The 21,159-nt window shown below is 33.2% G+C and overlaps 1 protein-coding gene across 2 annotated transcripts in view; it reads right to left on the bottom strand.

Moving 5' to 3' along the window:
• The window catches only part of LOC118191812 (uncharacterized), a 29,581-nt gene extending 12,310 nt beyond the window's left edge, over positions 1-17,271 (bottom strand). Inside the window, exons 1-3 of one of the 2 annotated variants that reach the window (XM_035362661.2) lie at positions 16,920-17,271; positions 3,819-3,902; positions 1,525-1,577 (exon numbers count right to left, since the gene is read on the bottom strand). In XM_035362661.2, coding sequence (XP_035218552.1) covers positions 1,525-1,577; positions 3,819-3,902; positions 16,920-17,053 — 271 coding nt within the window. In that variant the 5' untranslated portion in view covers positions 17,054-17,271. The remainder of the gene's footprint in view (positions 1-1,524; positions 1,578-3,818; positions 3,903-16,919) is intronic. The other variant, XM_035362660.2, reaches the window with a different exon arrangement.
• Positions 17,272-21,159: the final 3,888 nt, after the last annotated feature.

Raw genomic sequence — 21,159 nt, 5'->3', positions numbered from 1 at the left:
CACAAATCAATATGGGAATATCCATTTACAGTTATTAAAGCCTGAAAGAAGCATGTCTGCGATGTTATCGTCATGCGATGATTTGTAGATACTTTATTTTTTACCACGGTATTTTCGACGACGATGTTTTGTACCACGATGTTTTAGAACTGCGATGTTTTCTCCCACGATGTTTTGTAGCACGACGTTTTTGCCTTGCGTTGTTTTCTCCGCGACGTTTTCGGTTGCAACCGCTGACGAAATACCAATAGAAAAATAAATAACTCAATATTTAATAATAATAGCAATACTCATAAATCATTTCCTAAGAATATTTTAAGAATCCTTAATCCTTATCCTTATTATTATTATTTTATCACATGTATTTGTCAACCGCATGATATACCTTCACACATATTAAGCTGTTTGTTGCAACATTTCATGGACAACTCGTCCGCCCAAGAATGCATAATCTAATTGCAGTCACAGACAATATTCTGGAACCATTGAACCAATTTCTAGCATGAAGGTCTTTCTTCTTTTTGGAATTTTCAATGCTGCACCTCCAAATGGTTCCACCATTAACATAAAGTTTCATGTTGTGTCCATTTTCACATACTTGTTTGTCAGGTAAAATACCTCTTTCTTGACAAAATGATATAGCATTCCCCTCATTACTTGGTTAATTAGAGATTGTTAATGTCATAGTCACAAAAAGAGCAACGAATATATTTTTAAATACACAATGTGAATTTGACAACCACATCAAATATGAAGAATATGTAAGAATATGCGGCGAAAGCAAAACTGCAACACTGCTCTAATATAGGATTATGTGGTGAGCTATAACAGCATGCAGCCAGTGCAAATATACTATCCCATGGCGAGGTATAAAAACATGCAGCCAGATTTTGGTGAGGTATCTCGGTGGCGATTCATTCTCAGCAGGTGCTAACAAAGAAGTACCAAATATTTTTATTTATATCTTATGTATATCTCACAGTCACAAAAAGAGCAACGAATATATTTTTACATACACAATGTGAATTTGACAACCGCATCAAATATGAATAATGTAAGAATATGCGGCGAAAGCAAAAATGCAACACTGCTCTAATATAGGATTACGTGGTGAGCTATAACAGCATGCAGCCAGTGCTAATATACTATCACATGGCGAGGTATCACATGGCGAGGTAAAACATGCAGCCAGATTTTGGTGAGGTATCTCGGTGGCGATTCATTCTCAGCAGGTGCTAACAAAGAAGTATCAAATATTTTTATTTATATCTTATGTATATCTCACATATCTTATTTACATCTTATGTGTACCTCACAGTATTAATCAATCAGCAGCAAGATTAGAACCTATAAGCAAATTATACATGTTTTACAAATCCGACAGAAAGGTACCAAATTCAATATGGAAAGTGTGATTACATTCACAATATGTATTAGTGATTATAAAACCAATTAAAAAAATCAGCACTTTAAATTTGAATAAGTACAAAATGAATAAAACTTAATGTACATATACTATCATACCATCTTTTTCCAGAAGTTCATTTGAAGGCTTTGGTTCTACTTCTTTCATGTGACTATAAAAAAAGAAATTGTAGGAAGCCAGAAAACATATATAACTTATTAAATTTATATCCATATAATTCAAGACAACTTTTGCTACTAAGAATACATATACAGTCAAAAGTCGTTAATCCGGACTCGTCGGGACTTCGGCGATTCCGGATTATAGATCATCAGTTTAAATCTGGTAAAATGGCATGCAGAAATTATAAAATTAAAAATATGAAACCGTAATTTACGAAATAAAGAACAATTATGATCTAAAGGGTATCAAAATTTACAAAAAAATCTTAATATTTATTTGTTTACTTTATTAAACATTTCTTTCAATGTAAGTTGTTTAAGTTGCTTCGTTTTATGTGATAATACTTTCTCTTTAATTCTATAAACAGACATAATTTCTTGTTCAGTTACAAAGTTCCGCTGTTCAAGTCCTATAATTGCTGTGTCGAGAATACCGACTAATTTGTCAATCGAAATTTTTTCGTTTTCAATAACCTCTGTTACTTTCTTCGCTATCGGAAGCGAATTATAATGACGAGGCATTTGATTTAAATCATATCAAAGACGAGATGAAATACTACATTGAGTAAGCAATTATAAGCCAAATAAAATAAAAACATCTGCTCTTAAGATAAGGATAGTGCTGACAGATCAACTTGCAATTCAATGCACGCCGCCGCGGCGTTAAAGATAAACAAAGTTTAGATAAACTTTATCCATTTTTTGCAGCAATTCCACTTTTTGTTTAATGGACTCCGAAAGATACTTTCGCTTTGCATATCCTTTACATATTAGTAAATATATATCGGAAATTCTATTTGACATAATCGAAAGTTCAAGCTTACTTTTATAAAATTGCTCAACAGTCTGCAAAAAATAATAATCCGGATCCAATTCGAAGATTAAGGAACAACGCAATCTGCAACATTAACTGAAATAGATAATTAGATAATTTTAGCTTAGCTTATCCCGTCCGTTATACATTAAACGCGCATTCGTAAACGTATTTTGCGCACGCGCACACTCAAATTAGCAGCGGTAAAGGTCTTACGCGCATGCGTCAACGCGACGCATGCGCAGAATGTTTGTAGCTTTGAGGTCCGGATTATAGATCATTAAGGATTATGGGTGTCCGAATTAACGACTTTTGACTGTATATGCAATAAAATTTATCAATATTTAACATTCCATTTATTATACACTACAAATATCTTTTAATTACCACATTTACTCAAAAATACCACTTCCTTACATTTTAGAATTAAATTTAAAAAGTAAAAATGTTGGTGAAAATTTGATGAGATCATGATTCTGATTAGAAAAGCGAAATCAAAACTACCTTTTCAAATATTAAATCACTAGATTTAACTACACAAAAAAATCAAAAATTAATCACACTGTTACCTATCTGTTTTCAGAAATACAAGCAATCAGTGTAATGCATGTAGGCCTAAATTGAATAGATGTGACTAATAGCAACAGTTATGCAGTTTACATATATGGTAATTACCTGTATGATTTATTTAGTACTTAAAAAGAGTAATTACTCTTCACATTGTGATACTTAAATTCCTTCTATCCATTCAGCAATTTCATTTATTACAATACTTGATTATAAACCCTTACTAAATATTACAACAAAAAATATAACAAAAGAAGGGGTTTTTAGTTAAATTAAATAGGGTTTACTATTGTTATGCCCTGCTGTTCAGCATGGTAGTTACCAGTGCTATCTGCCATAACATTCAGCCTAGGTTTAAGAGAAAGCATACAAGTTTGTAGTTGCTTGCAGTCCTCAAGTGTGTAACATCAGTCTACCTAGTATGATGCACCTAGGGTAACATTCTTGGCAACATCTAAACAAATGGGATTGGCCATTTCCAACTAATACTTAAAAAGCATGTGTCTGACCATTTGAAAAAAAAATATATTACTAGTAGTTATCTTTTATTATTATTTATTTTGCAAAGAAAAAAATTGCATTGCATTTCTCTGCATTACTTAATTCTATTCTTACAACTGCCAAAAATACTCCGGAAATGGCAGATATGTCTAAGAGTATGTATACCAATTAATAATGACTATTATTTCAAAAAAGAAAATATTCAGATAAACGCTACCTAATAAATTCCTTTTCAAACTTTTTTTTTATTAAATCTTAGTTCTATGATTAGAAAACATTTGTTCATTTTAACAGGATTAAAAACTACATTATTTTAATCTTATGAAATTGCTACAAATAACATAATTACCTGTCCAGATAATCAGCCAATTTTTTGGAAAGAAATAAACAAAATCCTTCATCCTTATTTGATTTTATATTACTAGCCTCTGTGCTACATAATAAAAATAACATAATTTAAATTTGCAGTCTTCAAAGTTATACAAAATACGAAAAAATGCAAAAAACATAAAAGAAATTAACATAAAAACAGGCACTTAAAAAGACTATTTCAGTTCCTCACAGCATTTCAATTTGTTGTAAATTACATTATATTTATATAAAGAAGGGAACAGTTTAATACAGAATGAATAAGAATGCCTATAAACATCTCTTGGTAAAAGCCACCTTATGTTCATGACTCCTTTGTAGCAACAAATGTCAAAAACTGATTTATACTTTTCTTTTCTTTCTGAGTGTCTATATATTTTTAAGATCATTATTTGCACTCAGATGACAGTGTTGAAGTTTATCTTAAAAAGAACAATTTCCTCTTAAACCCAGCAGCACACATACCAAAATTACAAATTCGGGAAGGCATGTTGATTATGCCATACCCAAAAGCAATAAACACATTCTAAATTGCATTAATTATACAAATATCAGTATAAATGTGGAATAACATAAAAAGCAATGGACTTTAGAATATTTTAAAGAAATAACTTACATATAATTATTCTGCACATCTCTGACAGATTGAGCTCATATGCTCCATACAAATACTAATGTTATATTTCTTGCACAGAAATTGTGTCTTTCTGTCCTTGTTTTTAGGGCAATCGGAACACCTTCTGTAAATGTTTTTCCTCTTTTTAGATGCTAGTTCCATGTTACAATATTCTGTTAGTTTTAAAGCAAGCATGATTTTCTGTCACTGTTGATTTGTGTCTAACTTCAGTCCTAAAGATTTGATAAAAGAACACATGTTTCCAAACTGAATTGGTAGCTCTCTTGTGGAAAGTAACATTATTCGTGCATTAATTGTTGCACCATTTAAAATAGAGGAAAAAAATCACCATAAGCCACTGTTTTGATACTCTAGCTGTAGAATACACTGCTGTCATTTTATCGACAACATCTACTGCTCCTTCAGTTAGATTCTAAAAAGAAATAATCTCTGGCATTTTCAGTACTCCAGTGAATTCATCAATTTTATTATTGTTATGCACAGTTGATAGCAGGATAACACTTCTATTTTTCCTTGGTGCATAAGAAAGAATCGTCATTTCTTTCTGAAAACCAAAAATTGAAAAATATGTTTCTCATTTCTTTATTAGAAAACCTGATGGAATTTCTCTCTCATTCTTCCTCACAGTTCTGACTATATTTACAGTCAAAAGTCGTTAATCCGGACTCGTCGGGACTTCGGCGATTCCGAATTATCGATTTTTCTGGATTATAGATCATCAGTTTAAATCTGGTAAGATAGCATGCAAAAATTACAAAATTAAAAATACGAAACCGTAATTTACGAAATAAAGAACAATTATGATCTAAAGGGTATCAAAATTTACAAAAAAAGCTTAATATTTATTTGTTTACTTTATTAAACATTTCTTTCAATGTAAATTGTTTAAGTTGCTTCGTTTCATGTGATAATACTTTCTCTTTAATTCTATTAAACAGACATAATTTCTTGTTTATTTACAAAGTTCCGCTGTTCAAGTCCTATAATTGCTGTGTCGAGAATACCGAATAATTTGTCAATCGAAATTTTTTCGTTTTCAATAACCTCTGTGTCACTTTCTTCACTATCGAAAGCGAATTATAATGACGAGGAACTTGATTTAAATCATACCAAAGACGGAGTACATCGAGATGAAATACTACATTTAGTAAGGAATTATAAGCCAAATAAAATAAAAACATCTGCCCTGAAGTTTAGGATAGTGCTGAAAGATCAACTCCAATTCATTGCGCGCCCCCCCCCCCCCGCCGCAGAGCAGCGTGAAATTGATAAACAGATTTCGGATTTCGAAACATACTTTCGCTTTGTAGATCCTTTACATATTAGTAAACATATATCGGAAATTCTATTTGACATAATCGAAAGTTCAAGCTTACTTTTATAAAGTTGCTCTAACAGTCTGCAAAAAATAATCAGCCGGATCCAATTCGAAGATTAAGGAACAACGCAATCTGAAACATTAACTGAATTATTCCAAATTCCAAGTTCCACTTATGCCGAGATTATCAAGCAGTCTGCTTGATTTGTTCCGGCTGTCATCAGATATTTGCTCTTTGGGCACTGAAAAGAGAATAAGTTCGAAGTGTGAGTCCAGATGGGCAGGAGCTAATGGCGAAGGGGCGTGACCAGTTGTCACGTGGGCTGCAAGCTGACTTACCATTGGTAGATAATTTTAGCTTAGCTTATACCGTCCGTTATACATTAAACGCGCATGTTGTACATTAAACGCTATTATGTGCATGCGCACATGCATATTCGCAGCCGTAAAGGTCTTACACGCATGCGATGCATGCGCAGAAAGTTTGCAGCTTTGAGGTCCGGATTATAGATCATTCCGGATTATGGGTGTTAACGACTTTTGACTGTACTTCAAAAATTTAACTCAAATATAAATTACCTGCAACATTGCTCCATGCACATTACAATAAAATCAAATAAATAATCCATTCGAAGTTTAGAAAATACATCTCAAATCTGAGCATAAACAGTGCATACAGGATTACTATACAAATTAGCAATAAAAATGCTCAGTTTTCAATTATCAACATGTGCAAGCAATCCCAAAATTTAGCTAAGGTATTGGTTAATGTGTGAGCATTTTTCTTTAACTTATGAGCATCAAGAGAGGATTTTATAACATTTCAGCTATTATTAACACAGCAGCCCATTATATAAAGTCCAAGCATTTATTTTTTTATCACTTTATAAAGTGAGAACATCTTTCTGTTTTCATCATATGAGGCATCATCTAGAATGAAGAAAAAGTTGCTTAATTTTAGAAACATTTTTACTCTGCACCTATTACTATCATTATATTTCAAAAGATTGTATAGTAAGAAATATTACTTGCAGGATGAAAACAAACACAAAGTGAAAGTAACAATATCAAAAACTGTAAATGATTATCAAAGTCGTCAACTATGCACGTATGCGAGTCTACACATACATAAGTACCTTCATCTTAATTAACTATTACTCCCAAAATCAATCACCTACTTACTAACAAGTTTTTACTACTTTTGCTCTGATGATCTTCATGATCAGACTACAGATTCAAAGAAACTGTCTCCTTTAGCAATTTTGCAGCAAATTATTATATTCCTGAAGAAATTTTATAATATTATATATTTGCTGTTATAAAATTACTATTACTAATAATTATTATAAAATTACTATGTTATAAATTACTGTATACACTGTTATAACTGTTTTTTCCAAAAATTGAACTCAAAACAAAAAATATCATGGTCTACAAAACCTACTGGAGTATAAAATACAGCAAAAAGAACACATATCAAAATAGTGACATTGGTTGTTAAAAGTACCCAATTACATGCACTTGGTTGCCGAATTTGGCATATTCTGACAGACTTGCAGAACATGATTTTGGGCATATGGATTATTTCAATTGTCCCCAATTAATCTACCCAATATAAGAATTTCAATTATATGCGGTATGTTGCAGAGTATTGACTGCATTGGCGATAGTCCTCTTTAATGAGTGATTTGAAAATTCATTTATTAAAAAAAAAAAAATCAAATATTTCTTGGAACATCAAAACCTGAGCATGCAGAGGTTTTCCACTAAACAACACCTCTTTAATCCAGTTAATGGATTAAGGAATCATAAAAACATTGCATCTCTGTTAATAAAGCACTAGATGAAGCAAAATATGACACACTAATGACATTTTGAAAGAAATTTAACAAAAGACACTCTATAGAAATGATTAAACTTGCATGGGAACATGTGAATTCATCAACAATGAATGCTTGCTGGCATCTGTGCTGGGAAGAAGCCATCAAAAATGTTAAAGGATTTCCATCAACTGAAAATGAAACCAAGGAAATCATGCAAACTACAAAAACCAACAGATGGTGAAGATTTCTCAGATATGGAAAGAAACATGAAAGAATTAACTTAAAAGCCAAACAACAAAAAATCAGCGCTACACAGTAAAAAGTTTTTAATCCGGGCGTCCATAATCCGGACCTCAAAGCTACAAACTTTCTGCGCATGCGTTTACACATGCGCATAATACCTTTATGCATGTGCATATGCGTTTACTCACTCGCATAATATGTTTACGCATGCGCGTTTAATGTATAACGGACGGAATAAGCTAGGCTAAAATTATCTAATTATCTATTTCAGTTAATGTTGCAGACTGCGTTGTTCCTTAATCTTCTAATTGCATCCGGCTTATTACTTTTTGCAGACTGTTAGAGCAATTTTATAAAAAGTAAACTTGAACTTTCGCTTATGTCAAAAAGAGTTTCCGATTCTGGAGCTGCCAAAGGATCTACAAAGCGAAAGCATGTTTTGATGTCAATCAAGCAAAAAGTGGAATTGCTGCAAAAAATGGATAAAGGCATATCCTTTGTTTCTCTAACGATTCCGAAATCTATTTATCAATTTCACGCTGCTCTGCAGGGGGGGGACGTCGCGGTGCGCATTGAACTGGAAGTTGATCTGTCAGCACTATCCTCATCTTCAGGGCAGATGTTTTTATTTTGTTCGGCTTATAATTCCTTACTAAATGTAGTATTTCATCTCGATGTACTCTGTCTTTGATATGATTTAAATCAAATTCCTCATCATTATAAATATCACGAATACACATCAAATAGTTTTCTGGTTGCAGTTTTCTAATTTTGACTATGCGTAATGTATGCTTTATGTATGTGCATGTTGAAAGAAATGTTTAAAATAAACATTAAGCTTTTTTTTTTTTTTTTTTTGTAAATTTTGATACTCTTTAGATCATAATTGCTCTTTATTTCATAAATTACGGTTTCATATTTTTAATTTTATAATTTCTGCATGCCATCTTACTAGATTTAAATTGATGATCTATAATCCGGAAAAATCCCTAACCCGGAATCGCCAAAGTCCCGATGAGTCCGGATTAAAGACTATGTATTGTATTTTCAAATTTTCACAGGACTAGTTTTAAAGGTTTTACCAAACCAGCATCCTCAGCTGCAAAAGCGTAAATGAATGAGATGAGATACTGAGTAGATAAGATAAGAAAGCCTTGAAAGATTGGCTTTCTTATCTTATCTAATCATTACATCTTACCTCGTTCATTTACGCTTTTGCAGCTGAGGCTGATGTTTTGGTAAAACCATCGAAACTAGTCCTGTGAAAATTTGAAAATATAAAGCTGATTTTTTGTTGTTTGGCTTCTAAGTTAATATTTGTTCGGCGTGTTATTGTATCTTAATTAATGAAAGAATTAGTTGAGAATGACAATCATGAAATGATAAATGAAGAGTTGGATTATTTTATAACACAAGCTGATGGCAAAAGTAGCAGCAGTGAAGAAGAGACCTTAACATAAATGAAGTTAAATGAATTGTTAAAAGAAGGGCAGGAACTGTCTGATTTTCTAATGAAGAAAGAAGACACTGCACATGAGGTATTGAGAAATTCTGCACCTTATCACAATAAGTTTAATCAGCTGCTTCAGACATTGTCTCAAACAAAAATCACCAGATAATTGTATCACGTACCTATTTATTAAGCAGTAATAAAAATCCTTTCAATTAACATTTATTTTTCTCTTTTAATAACAATAAAATTTAAGTTTGAATAAATTATATATATTTTCTTAATCTAAACTATACCTAACTGATTTTTTCTATAGAACGTTCACTTTGCAGAATGCGATATTTCCATACACATAATGTGTCATGAGGTAACCACCACATTTGGCAAGAATTTATCATAGTAGTGATCTAGATCGATAATGAAAGTACCGGAGAACAAAACGGTTAATACATGAGTATTAAGGATATAAAATTACCTGAAATACATAAAAATTACCTAAGCTAGTCACATTTTTTCTCTCCCATTTAAGGTAGGACATGTGCTAGTACCAGCCTCATGATTACCTGCTTAAAATAACTTTGCAGATAATTTATTATATTTAATACAGTAAACATAATACCAAAATACCTAATTTCTCAAAAAAAATTTAGAGAAAAACAGACAACTAACATGTGCCATTAAATGCATCATTTTAAGTACTAATTCCTGTTCTGCAGTTTTAGAAAGATGCTAAAACAGTGGTTGGCTTCCATCACACCAGACTTGGGAATACTTGCTTTAGGTACTCTATAACGCAATTTTCTGACCCAGACTACATGATGTAATTGCACAATCCCTATCAGCAATGTAAAGAAGACATCCATCATCTCAGTGGGATTTATCGAGATCCCATATGTTCCTCCAGAAGCTATGAACTGCAAATTCTCAAAACAATTATTGGATTTTCACCAAGATAAATAGTAACTGTGTAGTGCAATAAAAGTTAGGTTAGATTTCAGGTAAATTTAATTTGTGTGAGGTGTCTTCTTAAAAGGCACCTTAACACTTGAAAACACAAATATAATTATAATAGGAGCTGTTTTCTCCACTGAAGATTGAGATTAGAATCTGCCCAATCTGGAATAAAATAAGGCTTTTTTTGCAGACATTCTGCAGCTAAATGAAAGAAAGAAATCTATTTAATGATATTTTTTTACTAAATTGAGGTATTTTATATTTATTTCGCAGCGTACATAAGGAAAAAATATGTGCATTAAATTTCGTGATGTCATCATACTGCTAGAATTAATTTCAGGATTATGCCAGAGAAAATTTCCTGAAATTTGGAAATATTATTTACTAAGGATAAATAAATTTAGTGTGTGTGTGGTTATGGCAAAGCCTCAAGGGCTATATGCGTAAGGAGAGGGATGCCTTCGTGGAGGACTTTCTAAGGGAAACTGGCTCATATACACGTTACACATGGGGAAAACCACAAAAACGCCCATGCAGCCAGCCCGTTCGCAGGATTCGAACCTCGGACCGAACTACCAGTGTTTAGCGACTTTATCGCTCGGCCGCTAAATAAATTTAGAGGGAAGAACAAACATTAAATGATATGAATAACATAAAAATAAAGATAATTACTTAAAAGTTGAATTAGAATAATAAACGATATTTTAGCGAATATAGTTAGCCTAGATGACTGATTACTATTTTTTTATTTTACTGCAAAATGACAAGGTATTTATTAAAAAGAAAAGAAACAAAAAAAGATTTTGCGGCAAAATCCTAGTATACAGTACGGCCTTCGCATGATTTTGAAAATTGTCGGCAAGAACAAAATGACCCGTTCACTGCTCATCACCATGTTGCCAAATTCCGCTGTACCATACATGGAGATTATTTTAACCAAAGAACGTCTATGTACAGAAGAAAAGGTTCCATACACATAAATGCTATTACGCCGCTAGAAAGCGGAGGGAAAATTTGCCAAGGGATTTGGCGACGGAACCTGGCGGCCAGAATTTCCCTCTCCGCGATGTGTACAGGATATTAAGAAACACGTGTTAAGAAGAAACGTTCTTTGACAAAAAAGAAAACTTCGAAAATCCGTTTCTAGATTATTGAGAAAAATCCATGAAGAAACGTTTTATCAAAGAACGTTTTTTCTTGGATTTTTTGCAATAATTTTAAAAACGGATTTTCGTAGTTTCCCCCCCCTCAAAATAACTAATCCATGAATTAATTTACTTGCGCCAAAAAATATTTTCTTTTCCTTTAGAGTTTAAAGAAATTTTAAACGATATTCATTTTATGAACTCCTGATAATGTGACCTTCGAACTTCGACATAGGTTTCGAGCTTTGGCGACAGATATATCGCGCATGCACAGCTGTTTCCCTCTATGATGGGACGGAGCCACGTCTCTTGCAGAGAGGTTTTCCTTCTTTACAATACATATTTTTTGATTCTAACCTTCATGGTACCGTATACTAGGATTAAACCCATTTTGTTTTATACGAGAACAGGTATTTTCTTTAGTTCATGCACTGCACATGCGATTCTCGAGGTTACTGGAAACCAAAAGTTGTGGGAAACTTGCTTTGCCTTTCTATAAAAGACAATCAGATTGGAGCTGCGAAAATTGGCTCTATTCCAGCTGCCCGAATGACACTCACGTGATACACAATTCGCCAAAAAAGTAATCTCTTCCGACGTCGGCGCAAAACTTGCCGTTTATGGCGGGATCGTTGTATGAAATTCCCTGACTTTTCCAGATTTTGACTAAAACACTTAAATTCCCTGACTTTTTCCTGAATTTTTTGGTCAATTTCCGAATTCCCTGACTTTTTCCGTTTTTCCAGGTAGCATGGCAACCCTATAAAGAGGACAATTTGTGACTTTTTGCTACAAATTGCTTAGGATCTAATTACAAGGGAATCACTGCAAAATCTCTACCAGAACAAAATAAACAAAAACTTAAGTTTAATGATTGATTTCCAAGTTAAATTACACTATGCATAATAATGTATAACAATATGTATATTTTTAATCACTAATTTTTTTTTTTTTTTTTTTTTTTTTTTTTTTGCAGTTATAAGTCATCATTCTTTTTCTTTTGCAAACAATCACCAAACTGCATCAAGATGTATTAATTTAGAAGTCAAAAAGCATCAAGATGATCGAACTAATACATAAGTACAGGATTTTCAAGCACAGTCACAAACATGGTCGAGACAGCAATATAGACAGTTATAGAAAAACTATAGCTAAAAGGGATATCAATGATATCAATTAATAAATTTGGCTCTACTCTTATATGCGCCCTAATATCACCAAATGTGGAGATATGTGTTCTGTGCCGGTTTTTGGCACGATTGTGTGTTGTATGGCAACCCTGTTGACATTGAAAAATCTTTTGCTGGAATGGTTTAATTGCTCGTTGGTTCGTGTCATGCATGTTTTGAAATGGCCTATGTTGCAATGATAGACATGATGGCAAGATTTAAGTCATGTATTTAAGATTGTGCGGAAAGTAAATTTAGTATTAAAAGGTATGATGTTGAAGTTGTTAACGAGTCTTTTTTTCACGAGTGTGTCAATCCAAGTGTATTTTTGGAATTTCTGTGGGACTTTTAAAATGGAGTCCGAAATGCAGAGCTGCTATTTTTGCATGTGTGAAAACCATGTTTTTGGAGACATTTTAGGCTTAAAATTCGAAATGTAGACAAAAAATTTAGGTAGTAATATGGCTGCGTGGAGTTTCTCACTAAAAATGTTTGGCGAGAAATTCGCCGACCTGAGGGAGCATATAAGAGAAGTTTCATAAATTTTAATTGATAATAAGTGACAAAAATGATAAAAAAATCATAATTATACATAATTACAACTTCAAAACTGAAATGTTAGTACAGTAGAAGTCCAGAAATCCACAAAGCTTGGGACCAGAGATTGTGCAGACTTTAGGATTTTGCGGATTTCGGGACAGAAAAGATAAATCATAATATTCAGACTAAAAGTTCAAAATAAATAAGGTGTATTAGATACATTTATTTAAATTATTATATACATTATTGCAATAACTTATTATATGCATTAAATTATTATTACATATATAAATTGATTACTCATTGTATTATATATACACAGCATCGAGGTTTGACAATTTCACCTAATGCAAAGATTTCCAGTTTCGGATTTCGGTGTTAGAATCACTGTTGCTGTACAATTTCAACAGCTTATCTTTATTTTTCTGTATATCACACACAATCGCATCGCAATTCCATACGATTCTGCTATAAACCAAGGAGTAGCACCTGTCTCCATTCTTTGCAGAATTTGCACTTTTTGCATTACCGTCAATCTACGTATTTACATTTTTCAATGTTGCACGCAATAAAATCATGAGTGCATTTCTTATCTGCAATTGTATTAAAAAGGGCTGAAATTTAAAATATTTTTAATTTATCCACAAAATATCCAGATAAAAAGAAAGCAGCTTTAAATAATCTCATGAAATAACAAAGCTCAGAAAATACAACAATGTGAATCGTAAACTTGAAAGAAGAGTTGAGTGAATCGTCTGCTTTTTTTTCCTCGATGCAGATTAGAGGGGAAAAAACTTTTATCATGATGTCAATAATTTGATATTTTAGTTATGACTCATTATTATTCCATAATTATGACATGATTATTCGGTAAGTATTTTTTCTTCGATATTTCGTACTCAATGCTATGGTTTTCGGAACCTATAAACTGAATGTTTATATTTTGAGAGGCAACGAGGATTTCAGGAGTTGGCGGATTTTCGGTATTTGACAGTATAAATTAACTTAAATTATTACATTATATTAAATTAAATTATTAAGTAAATTACATTCCTTATACCAGTGGCTTCAAAATCAAATTGCATGCAGGCCAAATGCACAATCTAAAAATAAATGATGGGCCACAATTGGAAAAAAGAAAAGTAAGTTTTTGTTTTTGTTGTTGCTTTTGTTATTGTTGCTGCTGTTAACATAACAAAATCAACTGCTAAATTAAAAAACTTTTTGCTACATACTTGGCAAAAATTAAATATAAAAACAAACAGAAAAATTCAAATTTATACTTATTTTCTGCATGAAATTTCTATTGGTCACTACTTGTAAATCAAATGCACTGACAGCTAAACATTAAACTTTTCAAATTGGCATTTATTGACAATTACTTAATTGCAATATAATGAAACCAATAAGTAACTTAATTTTTTTTTTTTAAATGCAAAAACCTGCCAGGGAGACAAAACCTGAGAATAAATAATGAAATCTATCCTCTTCCTTTTATTTAATATATTTTTCTATGATGCATATAGAAGAAAATATTTATATGTAAATAAGTATAAACTTCTTTGTTTCTTACAACACCTTTCAACTACTATAGCTCATGGCACTTCGATTTTCATATAGTTTGTAATCTTGGAGGAAAATTACTAGAAAGTATCTTCATCACAAATTGTAAATACTCAATGGCAGTCTGGTTCTTTCATAGACTTATTACTTACAAATTATCTCACTGAGCGCTGGTGGAAATTTCGGCAACTGTCGATAGTCATTACTGCAGAATTGTAAAACACATAGTCATCTATAATTCGCTCTAAATCACACTACTTGATGATGGTTGATTGGATTATACATAAGTATCAAATAAAATTCCAAACAAAGCAATTATTCTTGTTGCAAAAATTCGTAACCAAAAATATTTATCTTTTGGCAAGCACTAATAAAAGTTAATCAAATTTATCTTCAAATCTTTAAATTAGATTTATGTCACAGCTGCTAATTAATTAGTTCATTTCTAAATTTTCTGGAGAGATACTCACATTCATTTCTGATAATGAAAATAATGTAAAACTGGACTCTAAACCATTAAAATCTTAAAACTTTTTCTTTAAATTCTTATCATAAATAATAACCCTAATTAACTTATGGGAAATATAATCGAGGGCCGCAAGCAGCACACCAGTTTGAAACCAGTTTGCTTTGCACATTATTCAACATAAGAAATAAAAATATTAAACATTCTTTGTACCTGAGCAAAGAAATCAGCAACAAATTAGGGTGGAAATGAAAAATCGGGTAGAGTAGACTTTAAGGTTCCCCTTGTATTATGGCGAAGTTGTTGTTTGATTTATCGCCAAGTTGTTGTTTCATTTATGGTAGCCTGAGTAGTTGAATGTTATGGGAACCCTATTATGATGTAATCGGGTGCATAATTCTGGGAAATTTTGAATCATGGGATGTTTTTAAGCATTTTTCTGGTGTGTGTTAAAACCGTTTAGATGGATTTGAATGGGTTTGTGGGAAGAAAGGTTCAGATGGTCACTATGTGAAGCGTTCAATCAGAAAGAGTACCTGGTTTGAAAAAAGTCATTTGAGTATGATTGATATTTTTATTTTTACGTGGCTCTGGGTGTACGAAGCGAACTCGAAAATCATGGTAAGTGAATATTTGCTTTTGGTAGTACTTAAATGTATAACATGTTTTTCCTTTTTTGTTATTTCATTATTTGGTTTAAAATGTATTTTATTTAGATTATATATTTTTTGTTTGCGTATGTTGTAGACTTTGGTGCTCCTTTGACTTTTTAAGTGAAAATATATCGATGTGTACATGGACAAAGTAAAGGGAGTGCGCAATGCAAGTTTGTGCAATTCTGGGATTTTTTTTAAAGTTAAAATAGGTCGACGCATACATGGATAAAATCAAAGGAGTGTGCAATGCCATTTTTGTGCAATTCGGGGTTTTTTTTTTTTTTTTTTTTTTAAGTGAAAATAAGTTGATGTGTACATGAATACCAAGTTTGTGCAATTGTTTATCTTGTTATTTTGGCTTTGTGTAGTGGCAAGCCAAAATAACGAGTCAAAGCACTGCACAATCGGTATCCATGTACCGCCAAAAATCGCCAAGGGATACCCTAAATTATACTTTTACTGAAAAATTGGTTCCATATTCTGTTCAGCGCTCTCTTTGCTTCCTTCAACCCTAATTCATTTTAAGCTTGAAAGTCAATCTTAACTGCAGCTGACTGGAAAAATCAATGAAGGTTAAAGAGAAAATTTCTAATTTCACATTTATCTGTTTAAAACATGATACAAAATCGTAGCACATTAATCTACCCATTTAAGTTATTTATTATCTGTTTCAAGACTACCTTTAGTGCATATCAGAAGATTTTAACATTTAATAAAGTGTCATGCTTTTTACATTAATATAACAAAATTTGGATCTTAGCAGAGCCCACATCCTTGGTGCGCTCACTTATATAGCAGGTATCGATGTGTACATGGACAAAGTCAAGGGAGTGTGCAATGCCAAGTTTGTGCAATTCTCAGATGTTTTTTAAGTGAAAATAGGTCGATGTGTACATGGACACCGAGTTTGTGCAATTCTTTGACTTGTTATTTTCAAGTTAGCGATTTTGAGAAATGTGCGAAGCAGTGGGTGATTCTGCACTTTCCCGGTTTGTCGCCAAGGGTATGGGTTGTTCTAGAATAAAAAAAAAATTGTCAAAAATTACAATTAATTTTAACCTTTCACCCACATTAATATACAGATGATTTATGCCAATTACAATGTTCTATGATATACCTTGGAAGTTGTTGAAACAAAGAGTTATTTTTTGGGTCACTTTCAATTTCAGAAGCTTGAGCACTGTTAACTACACCACAAAATCTTGGATCGATAGATGCAATCAAGCGCTGCCTTTTCTCCTTTCTACCCATGATATTTTAATTTCGCATGTAACAAATAATATAAACGTTATTCACAATAAATCAGGCGCACTATTTGCTGTATTTGTTCAAACAAGTTTCATTCAACTGATCATGGACTTTTAATTTAAAAAAAAAAAAATCGCATACAAAAATACCGAAAAACACATCACACTCAGATTATTTACATGCCTTTGAATGAAAACATTTAAATTCAGCGCAAGTTTAGTAGTATCGGAGCTCCTCTTCTTACTAAGCCAAACCATAATCCCAATAATACTGTTGCCACTCATTGAATTTAGCATTTCCTGTTGGTTATTGAGCCGAAAAATTCCGTACGGATCATTTGATCATTGTACTAAAATCTACATGTAAATAGTCGCATGTTCGTAAAGTGAAATAAATTGGATGTAAAACGAAGTTGGATTTCGAGTGGAAACAACAGTGACGAACCAGAAGCCGTTGAATTTATGAATCGAACATTACTTTATTAGAAGGTAAACCATATAACTTTATTGCTTCTGAGTTATTTTATACTACGTTTTGTTTCATGCGCAGCATTTATGTTCAATCTGATACAGTACGTTTAAGAAAGGTAAAATGACTAAAGATTCAGAACAGAAACTGAGACTAAATTAAAGGCTGATCCAGCGAAATTTGAAATTAATTTACGAGCAGAAAGAACTAATTTACGCCGTTTCTTTACTATGGCGGCGAATACGTTTGTCAATATTCATTGTAAGATTGATGTCGAAAGGGACATTCATGTTCAGTTTGGCACAGCTGTCGAGAAAGCAGAGCGTCTATTTGAATTAGATGAAGAAATTTAAAATTTAATTAGTTTTACGCATCAAGAATATGATACAATTGAAACTTACAGAGACAAATCTACTGAAATAAGCGCTATATATGAAAAGAATTATAATCGACATAACTGTTGCAACTCATAGGGCTACAACGTGCAGGTGTTACAAATTAAATAATCACAGCAGGGATTATTAATATAAAGATTTAATATGGATATCTCACACAAGCTGAAAACTTTACATTACTTTAACTAGTGCATACATATAATAGATTGAAAAGAGAATTTCCCCGCTTAGTTCTCAATTAAAGAAAAATAAGAATAATAAAAAATAGTCCAATCAGATGCTGCGCTCCGTCTGTTGACCTTCGCCGAGCCGTTATGTAATCGTCTGTCTGCAGCGGCCGTCTCCAACATTCTCCCCCTCTTTGAGTCGACTTCAGGTTGGCTCAAAGACATACAGTACCTGGTCGAAGAGATCCAATTTCTGAGGCACCTTGATCACACGTCCAAATCTTGACACTTTAGCACCTTGCAGGATGTTACTAGAGTCATTTGAAGAATCATTAGAATCTGAATGCTCATCACTAGAAATAGAAGAAACAGGATTAGTAAAAGAGTTATTGTTTATGGGATCAGTGGGTGTGTCCGTTAACTGCACTTCCAATGGAAAGACTCGCTGAATGGGATGAATCAGCGTACCAGCTTGAGTCTTCAGTTCTACAGTTCTGACCTTGCCATCTTTCCCAGGAATTAGTCGAATGGCCTTAGCTAAAGGCCAATACATCCGTTTTTTGATGTCATCTCCTATTAGGACAATTTCACCCAACCGTAGCTCTGACGATGAATTCTTCTTATTTTGGACTAGAAGTCCTAAATATTCTTTCCTAAATCTATGCCCTAAATCGTTAAGTAGTTTTTGGCGATGTCTAACCCTTTTTCGAAGACCTTTCGTATCGCAGAAATCAACATCAGGAACACCTAAGCTACGATTCTCGATGAGAAACATGGCTGGGGAAAGTGGGATTAAATCATCCGGATTTTCCGACACATAGGTAAGAGGTCTATAGTTAATTATTGACTCGCAGTCGCACAATACTGTGTACAACTCCTCGGTTGTAAGAACCGCGTTACCGAGTGTCCTTCTCAACAGTTCCTTTACTACATGAACTAACCTCTCCCACCAGCCTCCTGAAAGCATATCTGTCGGGTTTAAATCACCTGGAAGATGGCGCCAACACTGAGAAGAAATCAGACTGTTTATCTCTTTTACCCTATTCGCAACGAAAACTGACCAATCACCACGGTTCTTAATCCACCAGAGTGCTACCATAGAATGACTCCTGCAATAATTTTCAAATCAGGCATGACTAAGGCAGCGTATACTGAGTGAACCAGTCTCGTACCAATGCAACAGGCCATCAATTCTAACCGAGGTATTGTCAGAGATTTTAACAGCGCTACCCTGAATTTGGCTCTGATCAATCGAATTTTGACTCCCACGGGCGTTACAGTTCTAATGTAAATACATGCACCATAGGAGCTCTTACATGCATCAACAAATAGATGCAGCTCTGAATTCTCCTTTATCTCTACATATCGTGGAATAATAATTTTCTCAAGATATTTAATTTCATCCCGCCTTCTGTTCTGAAATGTTTTCTGATTGTTTTCTGGCAAGGGGTCATCCCATTTTAATTTCATAGTCCAAGCCTCCTGTAATAGTAACTTAGGTAACAAGGTAGTTGGACTCAAAAAACCATGCGGATCAAAAATTTTATGTACCATAGCCAAAATATTACGTTTACTTATCTCATTATCTATTGAATAATTAAGATTACATTTTAATATATCGTTATCCAAATCCCATAAGTTTCCAAGAAGAGAAGTTATACCTGAACTACGGGAAATACAATGACCTGGAACATTACTTTCCCAACCCCGTAGGTTAAAACATCCCCAAGCCATTACTTCTGTAGCCTTAACTATAAAATTTTCTTGCTGTTTGATATCGTGAACCCCAGTGACACAGTTGTCAACATAAAACGAATGCTTTAATTTTTGGGTCACATCGTCAAACTCAGCAGGGGAATTATCCAAGAGATGCTCTATCGATTCAAAGAGTTGGAACGGAGACGAACAAACTCCGAACACCACTCTGCAATGTCTGTAAATCATAGGTTCTTCAAGAGTTGGAAGAAAAAACCTCAAATAATCTCTGTGTTCTGGGATAATACTCAGCTGAAGAAATGCTTTTTCTATGTCCGATGATAAACCAACAGAATACAATCTAAACCTGTCAATTATATCAGGTATGAGTTCAATTAAGTTCGGCCCTCTATCTAAACAGTCATTTAGGGACGGTTGATTTCTCTCTCGGGCTGAAGCGTCGAACACTGGCCTTACCTTCATTGTTTAGCTAGTATGCTTTATAACAGGTCTATGAGGCAAATAATAACTCAAATTATCAATTTCAGTTTCAGGAACCTTTTCTATTACTTTGAGGTCTTCCCATTGCTTAAAAACTACCTTATAGTCATCTAACTGATTTTCTTCATTAATTCGTTGACACATTTTTTGATGCCTTTTAAAAGTCATAGACTTATTGTTAGGTAACGGAATTTCAGATTTAAAGGGTAGTGGCAATTCATATCGGCCATCAGGAAGAACATTTAAATTCTCTTTAAATTGCTTAACGGTGTCAGAGTGAGCAAGTTTACGTTTAACATCTTCAGTTGTATCTGTTATGCCAATGGCATCTAAATTCCAGAGTTCAGTTACGCTAAGATTAGCACAATGCAACGAAACTACATTATTGCACAAATTATTTTGTAGTAATGCTGGAATAGTAGCTGAAGTATGTTCTTTAGGTGAGCTGTTTACTTTACCAATCACAGTGTATCCGAATTTAGTCCCAACTACAGTTACACCAGAGTTCAGTTTCAGAGAACTGCCAGTAATAATGTCCCCAATGGCATCTGCTCCTAAAAGCAACTCAATGTCATACTCTTTAGCTTGCAAACCAGACAAGGTCATATTTCTTTCTTTTAATTCTCTTAGGGTATTGGGATCAACTACTTTTGGAACACATTCACATATTTTGTTCTGAGAAAGTACTTCAAAGTTATGGTCATAAGTGCCCTCAAAATTTCTTAAATTAACATCAAACACTAAATGGGAATGAGGACTTGTCTCTCTTCCCCCAAACAAACCGGGAATAATGGTTTGTTTCGATTTAGGACGCAGTTGCAAAAACGCGATAACCCTTTCTGAAAGATAAGATTTCTGAGAACCACTGTCCAAAATCGTACGA

Source organism: Stegodyphus dumicola, chromosome 4, assembly GCF_044657685.1.
Source record: "Stegodyphus dumicola isolate Sdum_Otavi_A_Nest chromosome 4, ASM4465768v1".
Lineage (NCBI taxonomy): Eukaryota > Metazoa > Arthropoda > Arachnida > Araneae > Eresidae > Stegodyphus > Stegodyphus dumicola.
Note: the sequence above shows the minus strand (reverse complement) of the source record. Positions and strands in the feature narration are given on the sequence as shown.